General features: G+C 38.7%; 1 protein-coding gene across 3 annotated transcripts; it reads right to left on the bottom strand.

Annotated features, from left to right (window-relative positions):
• Positions 1-1,081: 1,081 nt before the first annotated feature.
• LOC101787915 (zinc finger protein 14-like) lies at positions 1,082-17,619 on the bottom strand. 3 transcript variants are annotated; one of them, XM_063254156.1, is made up of 5 exons: positions 17,446-17,619; positions 4,654-4,780; positions 4,396-4,453; positions 3,676-3,727; positions 1,082-3,166 (listed from the first exon to the last, which is right to left on the bottom strand). In XM_063254156.1, the coding sequence occupies exon 5, from the start codon at positions 3,148-3,150 to the stop codon at positions 1,615-1,617; it is 1,536 nt and encodes a 511-aa protein (XP_063110226.1). In that variant the 5' UTR covers positions 3,151-3,166; positions 3,676-3,727; positions 4,396-4,453; positions 4,654-4,780; positions 17,446-17,619; the 3' UTR covers positions 1,082-1,614. The 3 variants fall into 3 exon arrangements, with proteins under 3 accessions (XP_063110226.1, XP_013004846.2, XP_013004848.2); XM_013149392.3 differs by lacking the exon at positions 3,676-3,727; XM_013149394.3 differs by lacking the exon at positions 3,676-3,727 and having other exon boundaries at positions 1,082-3,092.
• Positions 17,620-23,666: the final 6,047 nt, after the last annotated feature.

The raw sequence follows: 23,666 nt of genomic DNA, 5'->3' as shown, positions 1-23,666 counted from the left end.
TGGGTGACTGCAGCCCTTCCAGGGGGAGATCCAGCAGCAGCTCCTGAGATTCGTGCCATGTTGTAACTGAGGATGCTGTGAAACCAAATGACCATCCTGCCTCCCTGCTAAGCAATAGTGAACCTACTGCTACATGGCCTAGAGTCAAATATCCCACTTCCCCTATCCTCCCCCCCCCACTAGCAAATGTGAGCCAGAAATCTGAGAGTCTCCTGGGAGGTTGACCATAGCAAATAAGGGGGACTTCTTTCTACCATTTCTTTGAAGGCAAATATTTTTATTACTGTTTTGCTCTTTTCTGATTAATAGTACTGCTGTATTCAATATTGTTTTGATAAGTTCTATAGTGTTCTATATTTCATCTCATTTTGATATACGTGGTTGAAAGAACAACTATTATAAAGATAACAAAATACACTGTGATACCTATTACTGTTATCCCGGTAACCTGCTGTGAAGTTCTGTACCAATTTCACTCTACGATCTTATTTGGCTTTATTCTGACTTGTTCTGTTGTATAGTTTCAAAATAAAATTTTTAAAAAAACTATTAATAAAATTTATTTATCAGACTATACCTCACCATACTTAAAAAAAATAAATTCAAAACTCCTTATATAGTAATCCTACTTAGAAATGACAAATATATTTCACTTCAACTCAACACATTAGAAAATACTATATACTAGGTTTATTTCAAAGTTGCTTTCTTCTGTAAAAAAAAAAAAATACTATATACTAGTTTTAAAGACTGGCTTACACAAAAATATTTTTTTTCCAGTTTTTTTTTATCGTTAACAGGGATTGAACTCACGACTGTTTGCTTGTAAGGCAGGTGCTTATGCTGCTGAGCTAAATCCCCAACCCCGGATATTGTTTATTTTGTTAATGGCGTTATTTTTTGGGGGGTTTACCAGGGATCAACTATTGACTGCACGCTTGCCAGGCAGGCACTTGTGCCACTAAGCTACATCTCCTGCCCCCCAAATTGTATCATGTCAATATTGTTTGTAGTAACGACTATAAATATTTCAGTTGTAAAGTGATTTTTCTGAAAAACAGACAGAATACTTTCCAGGAGATGTGTATCTAGCAATGTATTTTCTGTAAAGCCCATGAAGATATACTGACATCAAATTTTATTTTTCAATGTGTACAAGTCTCACTACAGGAGGAATTTTCACCCTTTTTTCCAAATAGGTGTACACAGATAGGGTCAGTCTCCAGTGAATTCTTCCATGTAGCTGATAAAAAATGTGTTCACTGAATTCTTTCTCCACATTGTTGATATACATAGGGTTCCTCCTCAGAGTGAGTTATGTATATAAATTGAAGAACTACTAGCAAATCTTTTTCTGAAACAGCTCACATGCATATGCTCCCATCTGTGAGTTCTTTCATAGATTTGACAAGATGTGTGTGTAGTAAATGTCTTTCCATATTGCTCTAACAGATAAGATTTTACTCTAGTGTGAGTACGTTCATGTCTTTTACAGCTATCCTTTCAGTGAATGCCTTCCTGCATTGCTTGCACACAAGGTTTCTCTCCAGTGTGAATTCATTCGTTTGCCTCTTACTGCATGTAAGTAGTGCCTTCCCACACTGCTTGCACACATTAGGCTTCTCCTGAGTGATTTCTTTCATGACGCTGACAATGACTGTTTGAAATGAATGCCTTTGCACAGTACTTGCATACATAAGGTTTTTCCCCAGTATGAAATCTTTCATGTATGTTACAAGAATTCCTGGTAGTGAATCCTTTTCCACATTGCTTACACACATAAGGTTTCACCCCAGTGTGAGTGAGTTCATGTCTTTGACAAGAGTGGTGTGTAGTGAATGCTTTCCCACACTGCTTGCACTCATAAGGTTTTTCCCCAGTGTGAGTTCTTCCATGTACTTGACACTCATTCCGAGTAGAGAATGCCTTCCCACATTGTTTGCACACATAAGGTTTCACCCCACTGTGAAGTCTTTCGTGTTTTTGACAATAATTGTGTGTACTGAATGCCTTTCCACAGTGCTTACACGCATAAGGTTTCAGTCCTGTGTGAATTCTTTCATGTATCTTGCAATAACCCTTTCTAGTGAATGCTTTTCCACACTGCTTGCATGCATAAGGTTTCTCCACAGTGTGAGTTCTTTCGTGTGTTTGTCTCTTACTGGGTGTAAGGAATGCTTCCCCACACTGTTTGCACATATAAGTTTTCTCCTGAGTGTGAGTTCTTTCATGACTTTGCCAACTAATGTATGTAGTGAATGCCTTTTCACAGTACTTGCATACATAAGGTTTTTCCCCAGTATGAAATCTTTCGTGTATGTTACAAGAACTCTTGGTAGTGAATCCTTTTCCACAGTGCTTGCACACATAAGGTTTCACCCCACTGTGAATTCTTTCGTGTTTTTGACAATAATTGTGTGTACTGAATGCCTTTCCACAGTGCTTGCATGCATAAGGTTTCAGTCCTGTGTGAATTCTTTCATGTACCTTGGAATAACTCTTTGAAGTGAATGTTTTTCCACATTGCTTGCACACATAAGGTTTCATTCCCATGTGATTTCTTTCATGTACTTGACAAGATTTGTGGGTAGTGAATGTCTTCCCACACTGCTTGTACACACAATGTTTCTCTTCCATGTGAATCTTTTCAAGAATTTTATACCTTTGAGCGTTGAAGGAATTTTCATATTGCTTGCTTTCATATGGTTTCCTTCCAGCGTGAATTCTTTCAGCAATTTGAAGATCAGTGGGGGTGCTGGAAGCTTTCACATTTTCCTGATCAACAACCATCTTCTCTTCAAAATGAGTTCTTTCACTAAATTCAGAGTAGGATTTCATGCACTGCTCATGTTGATAGGGTTTCTCTCCATTCTTTGTCCTTGTATGCTTCTGAAAGCACTGGAAATTACTGCAGGGTTTTCCATGTTCATTACATTTATTCAGCTTGTCTTCAAATCCCAAATACTCACGTGGCTTTCCTCCAGGGTGAGGTAAGATGGGCATATTCAATGATAAATGAACAATCATGGGCTCTCCACAAATGAAACTTTCAGCTGGCTTTAAAGCGGATTTTGTCTTGTCTTCATTAACATCTGAAGGCCAAAGGTACATGTTTTTATGTTGATTGTAAGTTTTATGTTCATACCACATTGCTTCCTTTTCATTTCTGTACAGAATCAAAACATTAATCGTGATAAAAATATCTCCATAGCAAGAATGTAGCAGCCCAAGTTCCCGCTCACTGCCTTCTAAGAAATTTTCAGAAAAATTTGGCTGATAACCCTGGAGAATGATTGCACAACACACACTTCCCAAGGATGATATTCATTGGGAAATTTAAATTGGTTTTGCAATAAGTGAGATCAAGTTTCATTTAAGTCATTGATTCCTATGTGTATAAGAAATTGCTCATTTTTGAAGCCTTATCGCAACACTCTTCCCTTTCTATCTCTTCTTAATTTTACTCCCTATTTTATAGTTTAGTATTCTATATAATAGAAAACACTTTATAATTCACATTCTGTGTCTGACTTACTGCATTTAACATTGTGAGGTGGAGTCTCATTTTGTGTGTGTGTGCATGCACTGAGTAATGAAAACTCTAAGCAATAAAATGCATATCTAGATTTTTATTTCATTTTCGATGCACACAGTGATGGGCAACTAGGTTCTTACCAGAGCTTACACACTGTGACTTATTTCCAGAAGTCATCTACTGTGAATACCCCTGTAGATTGAAATTTGAGCATAAGCACACATGTATAATTAAGACATTATACATTGAAATGATTTCAGAATATGCCTGGGGAGTTTTGACTGGATAATAAGTAAACTTTCAGTTTTACTCTTTGATACTTACATTGAATACAAAAATGGTTGTTTTATATTCCTACACCTAACACATTAGGGTGTTTAGAAAAATTTTAAAAATGACGGATCACAATCCTCTGGAAGATGTTTCCAGAATCTATTAATACACTAGCATTCATGTGCATTTTGAATGTTGCTTCTAGGTAAGCAATTCTTTACATAATGTACATCTGATTTTATATATATATATATATATATATATATATACATATTCCAGCCAAACTTAACATTTATTCTTCTCATATATGTCTGGATAATATCTAAATGCAACTTCATAATTCATGACGTTGGTCATGAAAGAATGTTTTTATACAGTATCTCTTGTTACATATCACTACTTTCCTAATATGGAATATCATTTTATTCAATGACCAGATTATAGATAATCAACCTTTATGTGTATAAGTAACATATATGATATTAAATAAATTGAAATATAACTTATTTGTAAAGATTCTTGGAATATTTCTGATCACACATTGTCTTGAGAAGTACAGCTTTTCCATTCTTATGAATGCCAATTACCTGAGCTTTCTTGAACAATTTCTGCATTCTTCCATTTGATGGCTGTCCCAAGTACTTCCTGGATTGTAGCCATAGAAACACAAACAGTCACCATATCATTATATAAAAATTAGAGGTAGCAGTTAGATTCATGGTATAATATTAACAAGACTAGTATACTGTTCAAAATAATTTTGCATTCTATTTAATGAATCTGCACCCATCACCAAGAACAAATTATCTCTAACTGTACATATGAAAAAATGATGTGTTCCTTACCTATAGCATTTATATTCCTAAATGTTTCCCACATCACATCTCTGTAGAGCTTCTTCTGAGATGAATTCAGCAGAGCCCACTCCTCCTTGGTGAAGTTCACAGTTACATCCTCCAAGGTCACTGCCTCCTAAAGAATAACATGTATTTTTCCTGAAAGAAGGTTCACACTCATACCCTGAGAACTTGAACTCCTTCAAATAAAAATTCCATGTCTACATTGCTTCTGTGTGCTACAGATAAATCAAATTAGGAAGCAATGATTGCCTGGGAGGGTTACTGAAATTATATCGTGGACTATTTCCAAAGTGAAGCCCATAGAAGTAGCCTCCAAATCACAAATTTCCAGAAAAAAGCAGGCAGAAAAGTATCAACTAAAGGGTTGTAACAGGTAACAGATTACACCTCTTTTGACATCAGGCTTTTCATATGATTGAGACACTCTTTCTTATGTTGTACATAAGCAGCATTTTGAAAACTGAACGTGTTTTTTCTTTTTGAAAAACAGTAACTGAACATTACACAAAATATACACATTGCATTTCTTATTTCGTTTTGCATTTGCAAACCAAAGAAACCAAGTGATATTTAAACTTGTGTGTCTACTTCGCTTCACTTGAAAGTGTTTTCTAGGTATAAATATTTAGCAAGTAGTTTCTCAAATTACCCTTCTTTATGGCAGAGTAGTTTGCCATTCTTCAAAATACCATCATATCTTTTTTTATCCATTCAACAGTGGATGAACATTTGGGCTAGTTTCAAGATGTATCTATTATAAACTGTGCTTGTAAAAACATGAGTGTGTATATATATCACTGTGATGTGATGCTCTTATTCTTTTACAGAGCGATCAAGAAAGGAAATAAGAGGATAAAATGGATCTTCAAGATTTTGTGTTTTGAGGTGCCTGACAAAATATTTAAACAAATAGGGGAACCATGTGATTTGCAGTAATAAAGGAGGGACATGGAAAAATGTTTTATAAATTAAGAGAAGAAGAGGGTCTCAACGAAAGTAAGTAAGGAGTGTGGAAGAAAAGCAGCAAGATATAACATGTACAGGCACATATTCCCAAGATGAATATTATCATTATGTAGCAGAAAAAAAGAAAATAAAGAGGTTTATGAATAATATTAAGATATCAATGGAACACCAGGATTGGAGCAAGTCTATGGACAATAAAATAGGGGTTGAGTGGCTTATTAACTTAGAGCTTAGAGATGCCAAATGATCACTCTGCAAATCACATAAAAGAAACCATACTTCTGTCTAAGTGAGTTAATGAGGGGAAGGATATGTAGAATATATATGAAACACATGAAAATGAGGATCTCACAAAGTGAATAGGCACTAATTACAAAAGGAAAAACTGCTGCCTGCACTGCCAGCACTTGGGTGCCTACTGTGCAAGGATTTCCATGAGTCTGATGACTGCCAGGAGTTCAAAGTCCTGCCCCAGTTTGGAGGTAACTTCAAGGCCAGTCAAGATTTCAAAGTGAGACCCTGAGAGAGACAAACCCCACTAAAAGAATCCTGAAAGAAAATACTGTGCCACTTACAAGTCACTCCTTTGCTCTGTTCAAAAAATGACAACTGTGTAGTGTAAGAGAAGACTGATAGCTTTCACCACCTCGTGAGCAAGATGATGTCTGCAAACTGCACTGTACATAAAACACATTCATGTTACACCTTTGTTCCAGTTTGTGAATCATACAGAGAATGACAAACGGATCTCAGGAAAGAAAGACAACCTTCTATGGTTATACTTGTACATGCAACAATGACTCACGCTGCTGTTTGTGTTAAAAATATCTGAAAGAAATTGTGAAATGTTTTGTTTTTGTTCAGAGACAGATACGTATGCATTTGGATATATAGATGGTATATTTATCTACAAAAACTGTATATTGAAAAGGGAAAGATGAACTTGAAACCTTAGCATTATATAGTGAAATAACTAAAAAGGAGTTTCCTCTGAGGAAACAGGTAGCTAGCACAATTTGAAGGAGAAACTGAAGTTTATGAAAGCTTGGGAAATAAATAAAACAGGACTAAAATACTTGGATTTTGTATAGATAGTAAAGACCAATGAACACAAATCTCTAAAACACTGAAAACACATCTAACTACAAATAAACAGTGAATATAGAAGAACATTAAGTCCTGAGAAAAATCAAGGAAAACTGAGTTGTGGAAGAACACAGTCAGACTTTTGCAAAGAGGGAGAATCCGATACTCTCTCCACACTCATCTCCTTTCCTTTAGAGTTTGCTAAAATCAACAGACCAGTAACTTCTTTCTAATGTCCAGAAAATGCACTGTGCTATTACACTTCTAGACTCATGATTAATTATTAAGTAAACTTGCAAAATCCTAAACTTCATTACTAACAGAATTGATAAGAAAGTACTTTTCCTTTCATTCAGACATCAGCAATTATGAAGAGATGAAGAATTCCCACAATATATCCCTGTGCCATTTCTATAACACTTTGTGAAAACTGCACGGGGAACACCACTATCCACAGAAAAGCACACATGGTAAACTGAGGAAACACTGCCAAAGAATGAGAGGGGTAAAATAAGACAAACAAAAAAATGACTCAGTCCTATAGGGAGTTTATCACGTATATACTCTTATCCACTGCTATGTGCACAAAGATATTTAATTTATTACTATCATCATTAAATCTTACCAAAATTTGAGAATAAATGTGATATAAAATATTTAAATACCCGGAAATTTAGCTCAGCAGCATAAGTGCCTGCTGGACAAGGGTGAGGTTTAAAGTTCGATTCTAAGTACTAAAAAACAAAACAAAACAAAACAAAATCTAAATGGCAAATTATCAATAATGATGTTCATATTCATTTGCTTATGTTTGTTTGCCTTTATATATGAACATTGGCACAAATGTTGAATTTATCATGGGGACATCAGTAGTTTTCATACCCTAGGGAAATTAGTAATTCATTATTAGTTTTACAAAAAAATCACCACTAACACTTTTAAACACCCGATAGATAACAAATAACAGAAACTGATTTGAACACTAGCACAGAGTTCATAAAGTAGGGCAGTGAAGTATCTGAAACATTTACTTCACAACAATACTATGTTCACTAGGCTGTCAACACAAACCTCGAATACTCTTTTCTTCTTTCTTCCTTCCTTCCTTTTTTTCTTTCTTTCTTTCTTTCTTTCTTTCTTTCTTTCTTTCTTTCTTTCTTTCTTTCTTTCCTTCCTTCCTTCCTTTCTTTTTTCTTTCTTTCTTCTTTCTTTGTGTATGTGTTTTGTTACAGGGAATGGAACTCAGAACCTTACACTTGGCAGGCAGGTACTGTGCTGCTAACCTATGTCCCCAACTTGAAAAGACTTTTCATCATAATACTGGGAATACATTAACTCAATAAATTCAATTTCTTTCTTTCTTTTTTTTTTTTTCCGTCTTTTTACTTTTTATCAGTACCAGTGATGGAACTCACGACTGCCTGCTTGCAAGGCAGGCGCTTATGCTGCTGAGCTAAATCCCCAGCCCCTAATAAATTCAATTTTAATTCCAAATGTTGAAAACAAGATTTTGCTTGATTAAATTTTTAAGGACCAAAACCCTCCCAAACTGAAGCTTCTTCACATGAAGTTAGCCATCTTCCAAGTATAAAACTGCTCTCTTGTCTAAGGTCTCAGTACTGAGCAGAGACAAACACACTCAGTAAATTCAAGTTTGACCAATGGTTCTTTTAAATTTAAGTGTGTACTGTCCATTGAGCACAAACAAAATCTACAACAAAACATTGTGTGCCCAAAATCAAAATAATCACCACTCTGAAAATGCAAATCACAGTCCCAGTAAACTGTTTCAAGTGAAGACTGGTGTCCAAGTCAGGTGATATTTCCCATTATAAGCCATCATTCTGAAGTTCGGATAAGGGGCACACTGAGTCACATCATTAACAGACAGAAATATACTGTTTCAAAGTAGCTCTTGATAAAAAAGAAAGCAGCATTCTCTTGGTGCAGAAAACTATGGTACTCATAGATTCTGTCCTTCGGACTCTAAGCAGAATTTCACTTAAACATTATAGGGCACAGAGGACTAACTTCAAATTCATAGATATTTGTCTAGGGCAGCACCATGATTCCAAGGAAGTCTTTCAGAATGACCCCAACACACTGTCAACGAACAACATCTTCAACATTTCTGACATTAAAATTAATAACTGAGGGGGTGTGGACTTAGCTCAGCGGCATACACACCTGCCTTGCAAGCAGGCAGTCGTGAGTTTGATCCCTGGTACCGATAATAATGAAAATGACCAAAAAAAAAAAAAAATGAGTAACTGATGCTTGTTTAACAAGCACTGTGATCCTGCTTCATAGTTGTGCTGTGACCCACACTTTTGAGGGTAGAGGACACAGTGTTAAGCTAAGCCTGACCTCCACAGCAATACCCACTTTAAAAATTCAAAATAAAACCTAACACATAGAAGGCTGGATGTCACTCACAGTCACAAGTCCCCAGGTTCAGTAGCTGGGAACACATACTCAGGGAAAAATTCTGGTTCTGGAGCAGATTTTCCTACCTTCCTTCATCCCCTCCTTTCCCACACTACACGAACTCCTCTCTGTTCCTTTCTTCTTACACAGGAAATCTGTTCATGCCTTCTACTGATATGCATACACGCCTGCATGTGGTACTTGGCACCCGTGCAAAAGTCTTTGTCATCAAAGCCCTAACCTCACTCAACATACACTTTTTCGAACACTGTCTTCAGTGAATAAACTATAGAAATTATGTGATTAGTACTTTTACCTCTGCTCTAAAACATGAATTATATGTACATATAAATACTCTACTTTAAGGGATTTAAAAATGTGGGTTTAAAAGGCACATTCTCATGAATATTGTCCTTTATAACATTACTTTGGCCTCCCTCATTTCAACTAGAAACGTGTCATCTAATCATCATCATTATAAGAGCTTATTTACCTGTTATTCATTTATTGTAAGGGTCTGGATATAATAAAGGAGTTTTATTATGGTTGAAGAGGATGCCAACAATGATTTTGATTACAGGCAATATTAAATGGTGGTTTGTAAATTTTATGTAACTTGTAAATACACTTTAATGACTTTATTGTGTGGAAGTAGCTGGTAATTTTGGAAAATACCATCAGTAAAATGAAGCCCAGAGTAGACAGTACAACTGGTGTCTAAAATCTCACACTTCAAATTTAAAGGCATTTATGATAAGCAGATATCTTAGATGTCCACTTTCCTGTACCTTGGACAACAAACCCATCAAACTCAATGGAAAGAAGTAGGGTTTAGGTTGCCTCAATCTTTCAGTTCCTGTTCTCCTTGTTCCAGGTTTGGAGTGGCATGACAAGGTGGGAATGGAGGAAAAGCAACTCAAACCATGGCAGCCAGAAACAAGATGTGGAACTAGGACAGACAGGAATACACATTTCTAGGCCATGACCCTGTTAAGCCATCTCGAAAGCCTCCACCTGCTAGGAGCACATTCTGATACTGAACTCAACTGTCACTGCATCCACTAAGACAGAGCCCACACAAACCATTCAGTTTTCACACTTAGGAGACATTTAGGTATGCAGTAGATATAAATGATAATATTTAGTGTGATGCTGGGAGAAAAACTGACACAGAACACAGCCCACTCTCACCCACGCAGAAACTTCACCCAAGTCGGGTGTCTCCCCTCAACCCTTCTGCCCACTGCAAACATTGTGAGAGGAGGCACTGCAGGCAGTGACCTGGAAAACTCAGGGCTCTAGCCTCAGTAAAATCACTTCTCTCATACAAGACAAGGTGCTGAGTCCCTGGGAAAAGCCTCAGCCCCATCCTGAGGGTCAGAAAAGACCTAACATGCACCAGAGAGTGTAGATTCAGTGTGGCCCAAATCTTGCCAAAGCTGGTCTGCTCATTTTCCACAAGAGCATATGGATCCAACAGACCCATACTATTGTCTCTGACCATTTGGTCCTGCACAATCACCTGCTTGGGGACTGAGGTCTGCTATTTCCTTTCATGCAACACATCAGTAGGAGCCACAGAGTGAGCCAGCATGCTTCAGTTTGGGAGTTGCTCAGTAACACTTCGTGAGCTCTTGACTTAGCTCTGTATAAAGGAAGATTCTACTCTCTGTCAGCAGATCTGAGCTGACCCTTCATTCAACCTAAACTCTTCTTCCCTGCTGCAAGGCTGCCCACGTTCTGCCCACTGAGCCAGAGTGACAACAAAGCTTAATACACTATCTGCCTGAGTATAGCCCTGATGACAGACTGAAAACAAAACTCTTCTAAGTTAAGGGTACTTCCCATGATACGGACCTGAAGTAACCCACTGGATCACTGATTTGAAGCAAGATTTGTTTTGAGGTTTGTATGTTTGTTTCTGCTTCTTTTCTGTACTCTGTGGGCTCTGTTGTCAGTGATGATGGGATCCACACCTGTCACTGCATGTTCAGATGGAATGATACATAGGGACAAACACCTAACCTGATGAAGATGCTAGGTCCATTCAATGGTAGAACTTCTAGGAACAGAAGGAAATCACGAAGGCTGTTAGAGGGCAGCAAACTGAATGAGACACTTGGCTTCATGGCAGAGACTTTCTAACCCATTATATCTCAATCATAGCATTTACCCTAAGGAAGATAAAAGCAGGCTAGATGACAATTTGGTATAGAAAAAAGAACAAATGACTATAGTTTCCAAAATTATGTAAAGTAATTAAGATGAATTTAAAATTTTCCAGTGCCTCAGAAGGCAACTATTTCAACCAAAGTCATTAGGAAATTCAGAATTCTAACAACTAATAGCAGGAAAGCCAGAATGACAGCTGCAATGCAGCCTGACCCTGCATCACTTCTCTGTAATGAGGCAGGGACCACTTTTTCCATGATACTCTCCTTCTACCCCTGTGTGAATGGTTTTCCATTTTGACATATTAATTTCTCCAAAGTAATATTCCTACCTTGAGTCAAGTGATGGTCAGACTTACGCTGCCACATTTGTTAGTTTGAGAGATGCCTAGGATATTCAGAAAGCTCATGTCTGAGTGTGTCCAAGTGAGGCAAATGTAATGGTCAATACCAGAAACTATTTTTACATCTTCTGGAGCTTGGTACCTTCCTCTCAGGGTCTTTACCTGCTGATGAATCTTCATTGAAAGGATGAACAATTGATGCTGGAAGCCTGAAATAAAAACTTGACACCAAAATCCCAAAGCAATGGCAAACACCGGGATCACCCACAGAAAAATGGGGAGGATCCTTTTATTCCATTGAGGGTACAAGTTTATTGGTTATAAGTGACATACAGAGTGGGCCATCTCTCCTGAGCTTGTGCCTACAAGCCAGTCACCCACAAAAAAACACCAAGCTTTACAAATGGGATAAGTTGTTCTCATTTACCAATGGGCTGCAGCACAATTCATGTTCACAGACACAGAATAAGGCTTTTTCAATCAAAATATGCCCTTCATATTCTTCATAGGTAATATTTATTTCCTGATTCCATTAAACCCTGTTAGATGAAAACTATTTTCTAGAAAGAGCCCTATGGCTCAAAGTCGTAATCACATTCTCAGAAAGAAAAAACACATAAAATAGTCACTATGTGAAACAGCTTGCTTTCCTACACTCTGCAGCTTGTTATAGTCAAAGAGTACTTTATGCTGCACATGCCCTAAGGTCACATGCTCCTGGGGTGTGATTGCATCGTTCAATTTAAGTTATCTATTTGAAGCTGTGTAACAGGGCATGTGGTGATGGTTTAGGTCAATAGTAGTGACTTTTCTTTATTATCTGTCAAGTGACAGAAGGTAGGAAAACATACAAAGAATATTAAATTACTGGATCATAGCCTAGAGACTGTGACCTATAAACTTCTAAGACACTTGAGATCTCTCTAGGGAAAATCCTGTTGAGAGGACAGTATAACTGACATGCACAAAGACAAAGAAATGTTTAAAAGTGAAATGTTAAAACCATTAAGTGTGTAGCTATTCAGATCATCCCACTTGATGTGTGTAAGGGGAAAAAGAGAACTGACAATAACTTAAACACAAAGAGTTCATTAAATTTGTAATAAACAGAGACTTTATCAAAAATCCTTAAACAATGTTTTACCCAAAACTTTCGAGTTGCTTAATCCTGATAGCCACAAATATTTGGAGATTTCCAGACAGAAAAACTGAGATCTAAACTGTTCTTCAAGAAATACATTCAAAAATGCAAAAACATCGATTCCTATGACTCATTCCAGCAATTCCAATAAAAAAACAAGAGGGTAGATTGTGAGAATGTCTCTTTGGCCATGCTGGGTAAAGGAAGATGATAGAGGAACACAAATTTGAGTAGTCTAAGATCTAAACAAGTTCTAGTAGAATTGCACAAGCACAACTATGATCTCAGAACGTACCTTGAGATGTCAGAATTCAGCGGAATTATTAGAGCTTTAGTTCCAAGCTGAAATGCTTGTTTCAGTAGGCACAGAAAGAAATTGCAGTACACATTTGCGGGACATGCTATGAGTAAAATCAGTGCTATTCATCTCTCCTTGTGTGTGAAATTTTGCAGTTTACCAGAGTTCAGGCCAAATATACCACCACACTACAAATTTCTGGGTCTGCCCCAAAACCTGTGATCCTCAGAGTGCGTATTTTAATCAGCTAGGACAAACTGAATACAAAGAGACATCTGGTCATGAAGTTGTACTTAACCTCACTGCTGTATACACCTGCTAAATTTTTCACAATATGTATGTCAACTGACGGGAACTTTATCAGTACCAGTGACACTTGTAGTTATACTAAATGAGTCCATAAGGATTACCTGCAAGATTATCTAGATGTTCAAAAGAGCACATTATCCAAAAGAATAAATTACCTCTGAAAGAGTTGACATTGTAATATTAAACAAATTCCAACTGAATAATTTGGTTTTCAAATTGGAATTTTTTGTCTTCTGAGCTCTGGAGGCTTCTCACTGCATCCTTTATTTCTTCAACCTTCCTAAGCCAGCCCATGAAGACTCTTTGGCTCTTTGAACACAGTGCTCTTGGTGAATGCACCAGAATTCATTCTTTCTGACCAGCAATAAGCAATGGGCACAGACTGCCAATGAGGACATATGATAAGTAAAGGAGTCACAGTGTCCCTGTAGAATGGACAGCACGTTACAGGAACCCAGTTCTGTACCTGAGGTGTGTCTCAGGTGTGTCTTTTGTCCCATTTTAGCTGTGCGAAATGAGAATTTTTATTACATTTCTCTATTGGGTGATTCACCAAGAGTACCATTCAAATACAAGTGGAGCTCATGAGGTCATTATGAATATCTAGCGCACAATATGTCCTGCACATGAGAACTGCATTCTTTCTAAGGGTAGGACAACAGACCACAGATACAGGCTTGGAAGTAAACTGCTTGCAGGAGGAATAATTCCAGTATTGGAAGGCAGATGATAATGAAGTTTAAAACAGTAAAAAAGAGTGCTTATAATCAGCATAAATTAAAAGTGGAAATGGAAATGTTTTCCCTTCAACCTTGCATGTGCTTTGTGTCGTGCTTTAACTACTCAGCCCTATAACTTTCATTGAAAATTTCCATCCTATCCCATTGTCCTACTGATGTAATCCAAAGAATGTGACTCCAAGTGAGGCAGCTCTTTATAAAATGAGAAAGGAAAAAAAAAAAAAAAAAAAAAAAAAAAAAGAAAGGAAGAAAGCAAATCAAAGCAAAGCAAAGAAAAAACATAAAGCAAAGCATATTTCCCCCTTTCCAATTATTCTCTTTTCCTAATTTGGTGGCTCAGGATAAATGATTAATGAACATTCAAAACAAGAAACAGCCTGATGAATGTCATGCTCAACTGTACACTATACAAAGAGTTACAAGGATGCTTTTACAGATGCTACTTGACTTAGAAAGGGGAAATATTTTCATCAACCTAAAGGCAACTGAAAATAAAATGTACTGAAAAGGTACAGAATATAAGCAAACATCAGTGTTAAACCTTGGATCTTTTAAAACCTGTCTTGATGATCATTTGGGGAATGTTATGTAACAGAAAGCAATATTGATAATAAAACACTATATATCTCATGCGTGTTATTTCACAGAGTACACTTCTGTTTCTGATTAAGCAAGACTCATTACTGCTATCCACCACCAAGAGGGAGTACTATAGTATGTACCACTAGTTTGAACAGTGAGTATACAGCAACATTAAAAGTAAGATTGGCACTAAATATTTTTCATTTGCCCTGCATCACTGGAGACGTCACTCGGGTTTCTCACACATTATACCAGTTTAGAGTTGAGGCACACCCCCAAAACATTCCATTTTGAAAAATGGTCTTGGTCACTTATTCAGCTTGGTGAGTTCATACTCTTGTCTAAGTTTCCCAGGCAGCTGGAATTAAAGGTGTGCACTACCAGGCCTACTGATGTTTACTGAGATCTAGGCTAAATCATGGTGATTTAAGAACATCAGCCTCAAACTAGCAAGGTGACACATGTCTGTGCTCCCAACAGGAAAGGAGGTGTAAACTATTAAAATGTCTTGCAAACCTTGGCAGCTTAATAAGATCTGGACGCCCCCCCCCAAAAAAAAAAACACAAAAAACGAAAACAAAAAAAGGAAAAGGAGAAGAACGACTTGGTGGGGATACAGCTCAGGTAAAACTATTGAGCTCACTTTGTACAATGAAAAAGCTCAAACACACATTGCAAGCTTTTACATCCAAAAGAATACCCTTCTCATTCTACATCAGTGATGATGTCTACCGCTGCCCTTTTTTTTTGCTATTGGGGATAGAACTCCTGACCTTGCATTTGCCAGGCAGATGCTTATACCACTGAGCTAAATCCCCAGCCCTGTTTACCCTATTTTAAAAAGTATAACAAGACTAATTCACTAATTTCTAATTTTGCCTCAAAAATGATTAGGAGGGTTGAATAGTAGCCACAGAAGAAATATTTACCTGTTTCTAAACTGTTTTTTTAAGCCTCTGACCTTTGACCTAATCTTAGAACAGAAAAACCCTTCATTTATTATCACTCTGAGAATAATGTCACTTCTGAGAAATATACAGTTGTAAAGCTGCTCATTTTGCCACCTTTGCAAATTCCCACTCTCCCAATTCTGTTTCACGTTTATTTGCTATTGCCTATTCAAAAAACTTTCATTCTAGTAATTAAAATGCCAACAGATTAAACTACATGAATTTACCCCTACTTCAGTAATTGTGTGTGTGTGTGTGTGCGTGTGTGTGTTTAAAACAAGGTTTCATTACTCAGCTCAGGCTGGCCTTGAAGTCACTCTGTAGCCCAGGCTGGCCTGGAACTCAGACATCCTCATATCTCAGCTTCCCAAGTGATGGAATTATAAGGCATAGGCCACAGCTGACCAAGTACTTCTTTTATATAAATACCTGATTTGGTGTTTCAAATTTTAAAAGTGTCTACAAACAGCCCTCAGACTATGAAGCAGGTGTTTCAGACTTGACTTTCCCCTTTCCCTTTCCCATCATACCAAGGTCACAATTGCACATTCCTGTAGATGCCTCAGTTCAAAGCATTTCTCAGTGTGAGTCTAAGGGGCAGCCCCTTTCAGAAGTTCTTAGCAGAAATATTTGCCATTCTCTTGGAAGGAGAGTAACATCTTTGTCTTCATGCTAAACTCTATGAAAAGTCTCATTTAAATAGTATACATGTGAAGAAATTGTTTTATTAACATATAAATAAGGCATCCCGCAAGAGAAGGCCCTGAGATACAATTGGGAAATTAGCTATTTTGCAACGAGTTAAAAAGAGAATAGAATGTTGAACCAACAGTGAACTAGCTGCCTAACAAGGAATGCAGATCCTCTACTAAAAGGAGTTGCAGCCATGCCTTATTAAGCTCCTGAGTTTCCAGGAACTAAAAATGCAAAATAACCAGTGTTTCCCTAAAACCTGTTTCTTTTCACAGTGCATGCTGAGTTACATCGCCCGAGTTTAAACCTGTTGCTTTAAATCCAGCGAGGCATGTGTGACAGGTGCCCACTAAACAACTGAAAATGTATTTATAATGCTATACTTATCTATAGGAATCTCTAGATAGCATGGCTATCTAGAGATAGGGCCACTCAAGAAAATTTCGAAAATCAAGGAGCTTCCTACTTATTTCCAATAAGATCTCTCCTAACATCTTTTTCTTTTTGTTCACATCATTCCAGAACGTTGTTAGACCACGAGCTCTGTTTATGCAACAATCACAAATGCAAATAGAGGTCTCACGTAAAAACATTTCATTGCTGAGTATGAAAATCCTTGTCTTCCCAAAACTGCGGCACTCTGCAGTGTGGTGGAGACACAGCGGTGTCCAAGACAGACCAAGAAGGCAGGGTCGCTTGTGGCAGCGCACGCCTGTCATCACAGCAGTTGGAAGGCTGAGGCAGGAAGAGTACTGCGAGTTCAAGCCTAGTTTGGTAATGTAACGAGTTCAGAACCAGCCTGAACTACACAGCGAGCCCCTGTTTTAAAATACTGATAAATAAAGAAACTGCACAGTCACTGTACACTTCCTTATGCTGGAGACTCAGAACTCTCTCTGCCTGAACAGACAACAACGGCACACAGGAACACGCAGCCCCAAAGACGAGGAAGACCCCGTGTCGGACGGAGTTCAGCAGGGAGGCTGCAGGCTGCCACAGCTCTTTCTGACACTTCCATCCGGAAAGCACCCCATCCCATCCCACCCCCAGCGCCCGTCCCACAGCATCACCATTGCGTGGCTTGAAGGTCTCCCGGGATCCTTCTGTGCACGCTGCAGCCAGAACAAGAGACGGCAGTTCAGAACGTCAAAAATAAACTAATAGAAAAGACGGTCCACACAACTGTGGTCTCTCAGCAACGAACTCACAGAACTCACTGCAGCGCCATGACACAGGAAGTGCCCGCCCCCTAGCCCCACCTGATTGGGTACTTCGCAGAGCCCGCCTCCATCGCTGATTGCTTATTGCCAATCAGCGGGGCTGAGAGTGAGGGGAGAAATAAACTTCTGAGAGCAGGGTAGACTTAACTGATAGCTCCTAGCCCCGGAAACTCAGGACCAGTCGTTTTCCTTAGATTCCCCTGTCACCTTGTGTGAGCAATGCTTGCCTTTAAGGGCTTTGCTCTTGGCTTTTCAGAGCGCCCTGGTTTTCGTAATGGACTCAGTGGACTCTTCTGGAAAATGGGTCATAAATGTTCTCAGAAGCTTCCAGGGTCAATGTCCTATGGGAGAATCCCACCCCTGATGACCAATAATATCATGAAGGTAGGCCAGGATTAAATGGAACAGAGGGAGGCCTTGCTGTTAGGAATGAGGCAGTCAATTTCGTTGGCAAGAGTTCCACCCTGTCTCTCAATCTACTCATTTTCATCCAGGAAAATGTATATATGGCCCTGGAGAGGACATCGCATAAATAAAGAAATTAGAGTGGCATGATAGCAAGACTCTGCAAGAGTAAAAATGAAAGAGTAGCAAGCATTCCACCTTCCTCAGACAACATTCACAGTTATCCATGTTTGTAAAAAGTACTTCACTTCTGAAGATAAACCTAATTCCCAGCATGAAGGTCAACAAGATTGGAGAAACAGCCTCACATTTGATCCATGTGATCACTGCCTGGTGATGAGACTGGTTTACAAAAAGGACTTTTAGTGGTAAGCTCCCCATTCTGTGTCGTGGGGCATGAGGTTGAAATTCTCTACCTTGTAACAGTCGTATTTCTCGAACAAAAATACATGGAGTCAGGATACAGTTGTGTGACTAGCTTATTTTACTTGACAGATACATGATATATCAGTAAAGCACACTTCTTGAGGGTCTGGCTGAGGCATGATAGTGTGACCTAAGGGACCAAATGTAGACTCTGGGCCCTCCCTCTCTGTCTGTTTCCCTTCTCTCTGGATCTTGGGTCTCTGAAAAGCCAGTATCTTTGTGCTTTATGTCTATTTACTGTGACATTTCAGGAATAGAAGATTGTTGTCTTAGAAATAATGAAACAATAAAAATTTTCATTTGCTTGTCCTTATTGTTGTTTTTCTCCTCCTCCTCCTCCTCCTCCTCCTCCTCCTCCTGGTCCTTTTCCTCTCTTTTTTTTGGAACTGTGTTGGGGTTTTTTGGTACAGAAATCAAACTCATGATTGCCAGGCTAGTGCTGCAATGCTGAGCTATATCCCTGGTGTCATTTGAGAGTCAGGAAGTTTTCCTTGTGACAAGAGTAACAATGACAAAAATTTAATAAAACTCCTATTAGGTATTTGTTATCAACTAACTTTCTAATACATCAATTTTTTCTTCAGAAAAGCATACAAGTCAATGTTTCTATGTGAATATTGTAAACCAATTTCTTTCATGTGCACATATTTTTTGTTTGAATGCTTCAATTCTTTGCATATCACAGTGACTTTGTCCCTGTACTATCTACCTAAAAAAAAAAAAAAAACTCCCTACATACAGACATCTGGCCCTAAACACATGCTTAATACCAACACATGGCTTCAGACACCTCGTATTTTATTGCAGATCATTATGCATGACTCTTATTGCAAAGCATTATGCATGACTATATGTATTTTTCTTTAAGGAATATTGACGTTAAAAGATGGGGAATTTAAACTTCTGATGAGTCATAGTAGGGCACTGGTAGCTTACAGTTAAAAGTCCTTTTGTATCTCAGTCTCATCACCAGGAAGTATTCAAGTAGATCAAATGTGGGGATATTTCTGCAATCTTTCTGGCCCTCATGCTGGGAAATAGGTTTATCTCCAGAACTGAAGTATTTTTTGTGAGCATGGATAACTGTGAATATTGTCTGAGGGAGCTGGAATGCTTGCTTTTCTTTTTTCTTTCATTTTTACATTTTGCAGAGCATTGCTACCAAGCAACTCTAATTTTTCTTTCTTTTTGTTTATTTATTTATTTTTTTTTGTATTTTGGTATTAGGGATTGAACTCACTGATAGAACTGTGGGGGATAGGCGGCAGCTGAAAAGATTAGAAGTATGAAACATAAATGACCTTTATTTTGAGAATGCGGGGAGAGCCACCAATCCCCTGGGGCGTGGCATCTGTACCCTTGGGTCAGCGATCTTTCTGTGAAACACATGGAGTGAGACACATAAGTAGCTTCGGTTTGGGGTGGAAGCTAAGAGGGCATTAGTGATGCACAGGTAGCCCATTGGTCTTTGTTTGGCGGCATATGTAAATTCCTAGGGGTGGGGGAGATAGAAGCTCCTTGGTTGCACCTGAGGCTTTTCCAGCTACAGTGTCCAGCCTGGGCTCAAACTCTTTCACTCACCACTTTTGGTTACAAATCAGGCACTTGTGACTCTGAGCTAAATCCCTGGCCCTCTTATGTATTTATTTACACCATGATTGCATTCTTCTCAGTGGCCATATATTCATTTTCATGGATGAAAATGAGTAGATTGAGAGACAGTGTGAAAGTCTTGCCAATGACATTGACTGCCTCGTTTCTAACAGCAGGACCTCACTGTGTTCCATGCTATCCTGGCCTGGCCGCCTATATTTTCAATCATCAGGGTCGGGATTCTTCCATACGACATTGACCCTGGAACATTCTGAGAACATTTGTAATCCATTTTCTGGAAGAGTCCACTGAGTCCATTAGGAAAATGAGTGCAGCTCTTAAAAGTCAAGCAAGAAGCCCTTAAATGCAAGGATTCCTCAGGCCAGGTGAGGTTGTCATCTAGGAAAGCCACCTGTCCAGAATTTCCTGGGTTACAAGCTAACAGTGGAGGCCACCCCTGGTCCTGTTGTGTGATTTCTACTGGCTGCGTGGTGAACTCCAAGGATCCTTGGAAACTGTCAAGCCAAGCAATTGTGACCTTGTGGGATGGTGGTGGGGGTGTGTTCCAGATGCATGCAGTTGGAAACAGCCCTGGAGATCTTTAGCCTCCCTGCTGAGCTCCGGACACTGGGGCTTGTGATTCTCTGTTCCTTCATCTTCATCTGTAATGTGTTCACCTCTGCTCAAGAGCGGAGAGCTCTGGGTCTCCAGCAAACAGTGTCCTGTGACATTACTATTCTTACTGGTTGACTTACTTTGGTTTGTTTTGAGACAAGGTCTTACTGTGTAGTTTAGAGTGATTCTAAACTCACTATGTAAGGTAGGCTGGCCTTGAACTTGCAGTAATCCTCCTGCCTCAACCTCCCAACAGCTGTGATTTGAATAATGTGGCTCCATACCCTTCCAATCCAGAATACATTCTTCCTGGTTCCCCAGATACAATTGGATGTCCAGCGGTCTACAGAGAGCAGGCACTTGGGAAAAGAAGTGATTTCATACTCAGTTGCGAATAAGTCATCACTGTAGTTTCTTAAATGAGACCTCTACTTGCAGTTGAGATTACTGCATGAACAGAGCTCGTGCTCTAACAACATCTTGGAATGATTTCCTGAACCAAAAAATGAGTTAGGTTTTTAGGCGCAGTTGAGAGACAAAGAGAGATAAGGAAAAGCCTTTATTGCCTGCATGGGAAGGCTGCAGGAGATGGTAAGGACCCTCGGAGAGCGAAAGCTGGGAGTCTCCTTTTAGGGAGTTGGGCTCAGGGTAGTGACTGTGTCTTAGTGTCAGGAGAGGACTGGAGGATCTTTGGCGCCTGCGGAAGAAGAGCAGGAGATTCATGTTTGGATGAGAAGGGAACCAGGGGCTTAGGGTTAGGGTTAGCATTAGGGTTAGGGTTAGCTGGACTTGAGGTTGGAGGCCTCCTTTTGAATCACCACAGTGATGGTTCAGGCAGAGTCTCATCCATGCGGAATCCTTATAAAATGATGTTAAGAGAGATTTTATTGGCAAGAAGGATAGCCTGTTGATTTTGGGAAGTGTCCCAAGTGAGTAGCTCCATAGCCATGGTACCACAGTTAACTACCGGTAAGTGGAGCATAAGAAAAAAAATACTCTGTTGTTTAGTAGGCACCTATCACAGGTGTCTCTGTGGATTTAAAACAACTGCTTTAAACAGAGACAGTGTGAAACATTTCAGCACACATCGTTTAAAAGAAAAAGATATCAAATGAAAACTGATTATTTTGCACTTAAATTCCTGGAAACTCAGGAGTTTAGGATGAAAGGGCCAAAACTCCCTGTAGTTGGAAAGGGTCTGCATTCTTGGTTAGGCAGAAAGTTCACAATTGGTCCAACAGTCTAGTCATTTTAACTCTTACCAAAATGGTTCACAAAAACAATTGAATCTCAGGTCCTACCCTTGCTAGATGCGTTATTTATATGCTAAAAATTAGTGAAATAGGGATAAATTCTCATAGTTGTCAGCAGGCAATTGAATGAATAGAATAAAAATATTTTTTGAATAGGCAAAAACACATGGGTGTGAAATGAAAAGGCCAGAGGGAGCATTTGGAAAAGTGGCAGAAGTCGGCATCCACAGAATTAAATTTCTCCAGAAATCAAATTGTTCTCAGTGTGATGATGAATGCAGAATTCTTTGATGGCTTGTTCTGAGATTAGATCAGAGGTCACAGGTCTAAAGAAAGGCAGAGATCTTGGTAACTAAATATTTCTTCTGTGATTACTTATCAGGTTACCTAATGACTTTTGAGGCAAAATGAGCAGCTAGGAAACTTGTCTTAAGTTTAAAAATGGGGCAGACATTATTACTGATGTACAGTGGGAAGGCGTTTCTCTTGGCAACAAAAGATTTCAAGGTGTGTTTGAGCTGTTTCATTGTATAAAGAGTGAACTCAGGAATTTTACCCTGAGCTACCTTCCTTCCTTCCTTCCTTCCTTCCTTCCTTCCTTCCTTCCTTCCTTCCTTTCTCTTTCTTTCTTTCTTTCTTTCTTTCTTTCTTTCTTTCTTTCTTTCTTTCTTTCTTTCTTTCTTTCTTTCTTTTCTTTCTCTTTCTCTCTTTCCTTACTCCCTCCCTCCATTCTTTCCTTCCTTCCTTTCTTCCTTCCTTCCTGCCTTCTCGCCTTCCTTTCTCTCTGCCTTCCTTTCTTCCTTCCTTAAATTTTTGAGTCAACATCTTTTTAAGTTACCCAGGCTCTGGAGGAATTTTAATGGTTTACACACATCTCATTGACTATTGGGAACAGACATGTGTCACTTTGCTAGGCTAAGATTGTGCTTCTTTAGTCAGCATGATTCAGCAAGATCCCAGTATTTGGGGCAAGTAAACATCACTAGGCAAGGTGGTACACACCTTTAATGCCAGCTGCTTGGGAAACTTAAGAGGGTAAATCACCAAGGCCAGTCTGGATACCTGTGCAAGACCCATTTTCAATATGAAATGTGGGGGTATAACTCGAGACTAAAGTAACTTGTTTAATATACATGAAATGCTGAATGAACTGTCCAATAATGAAGGGAAAATGAAAAATACTGCCAATCCTACCTTTAATTTTGCTGTATATTCATTGTTCAGAAAATGGTACAGGGTACAATACTTCCTCATGGTGGTGGGTAGCAGTAGTGAGTCCCTGTTCAATCAGAAGCAGGACACTGAGTGTGCAGAAGCAGTTATTTACAATGTACACCGTTAAATAACACATGAGGCATATAGTGTGTTATTACCAATTTTTCTTTCTGTTATAATGTCCCCAAATGAATATGAAGATGTAGTGATTGCCAGGTTTAAAAGATCCAAGGCTTAGCAGTGACATTTGCTTATACTGTGTACCTTTTCAGTACATTTTATTTTCAATTACCTTTGGGGTGAGGAATATATTTTCCCTTTTGAACTCAAGTATCCTCTGTAGAGGTGTTGATGGAACTCTTCATATAGTCCTCTGTTGAACATGACACTCATCAGGGAGTTTCTTGTTTTGAATGCTTATTACTTATTTATCCTGAGCAACCAAATTAGAACAGTATAAGAATTGAAAAAGGGGAAAAACAGTCTGCTTTTTTTTTGCTTTCTTGTTTTTCTTATAAGGCGCCGTCTCACTTTGGTCACATTCTTTGGATTACATCACCATCA

The sequence above is a fragment of the Cavia porcellus genome, unplaced genomic scaffold, assembly GCF_034190915.1.
Source record: "Cavia porcellus strain 051 isolate PalLab524CR breed Dunkin Hartley unplaced genomic scaffold, mCavPor4.1 scaffold_8, whole genome shotgun sequence".
In the NCBI taxonomy this organism is placed as follows: Eukaryota; Metazoa; Chordata; class Mammalia; order Rodentia; family Caviidae; genus Cavia; species Cavia porcellus.
Note: the sequence above shows the minus strand (reverse complement) of the source record. Positions and strands in the feature narration are given on the sequence as shown.

Bases quoted from the DNA above. Each gene is read 5' to 3' on its own strand.
- LOC101787915 (XM_013149392.3), bottom strand. The intron at 4,454-4,653 runs GTAAGGAACACA...GCTACAATCCAG, and splicing joins TAGGAATATAAATGCTATAG to GAAGTACTTGGGACAGCCAT. The intron at 3,167-4,395 runs GTAATTGGCATT...GATTCTGTACAG, and splicing joins AATTGTTCAAGAAAGCTCAG to AAATGAAAAGGAAGCAATGT.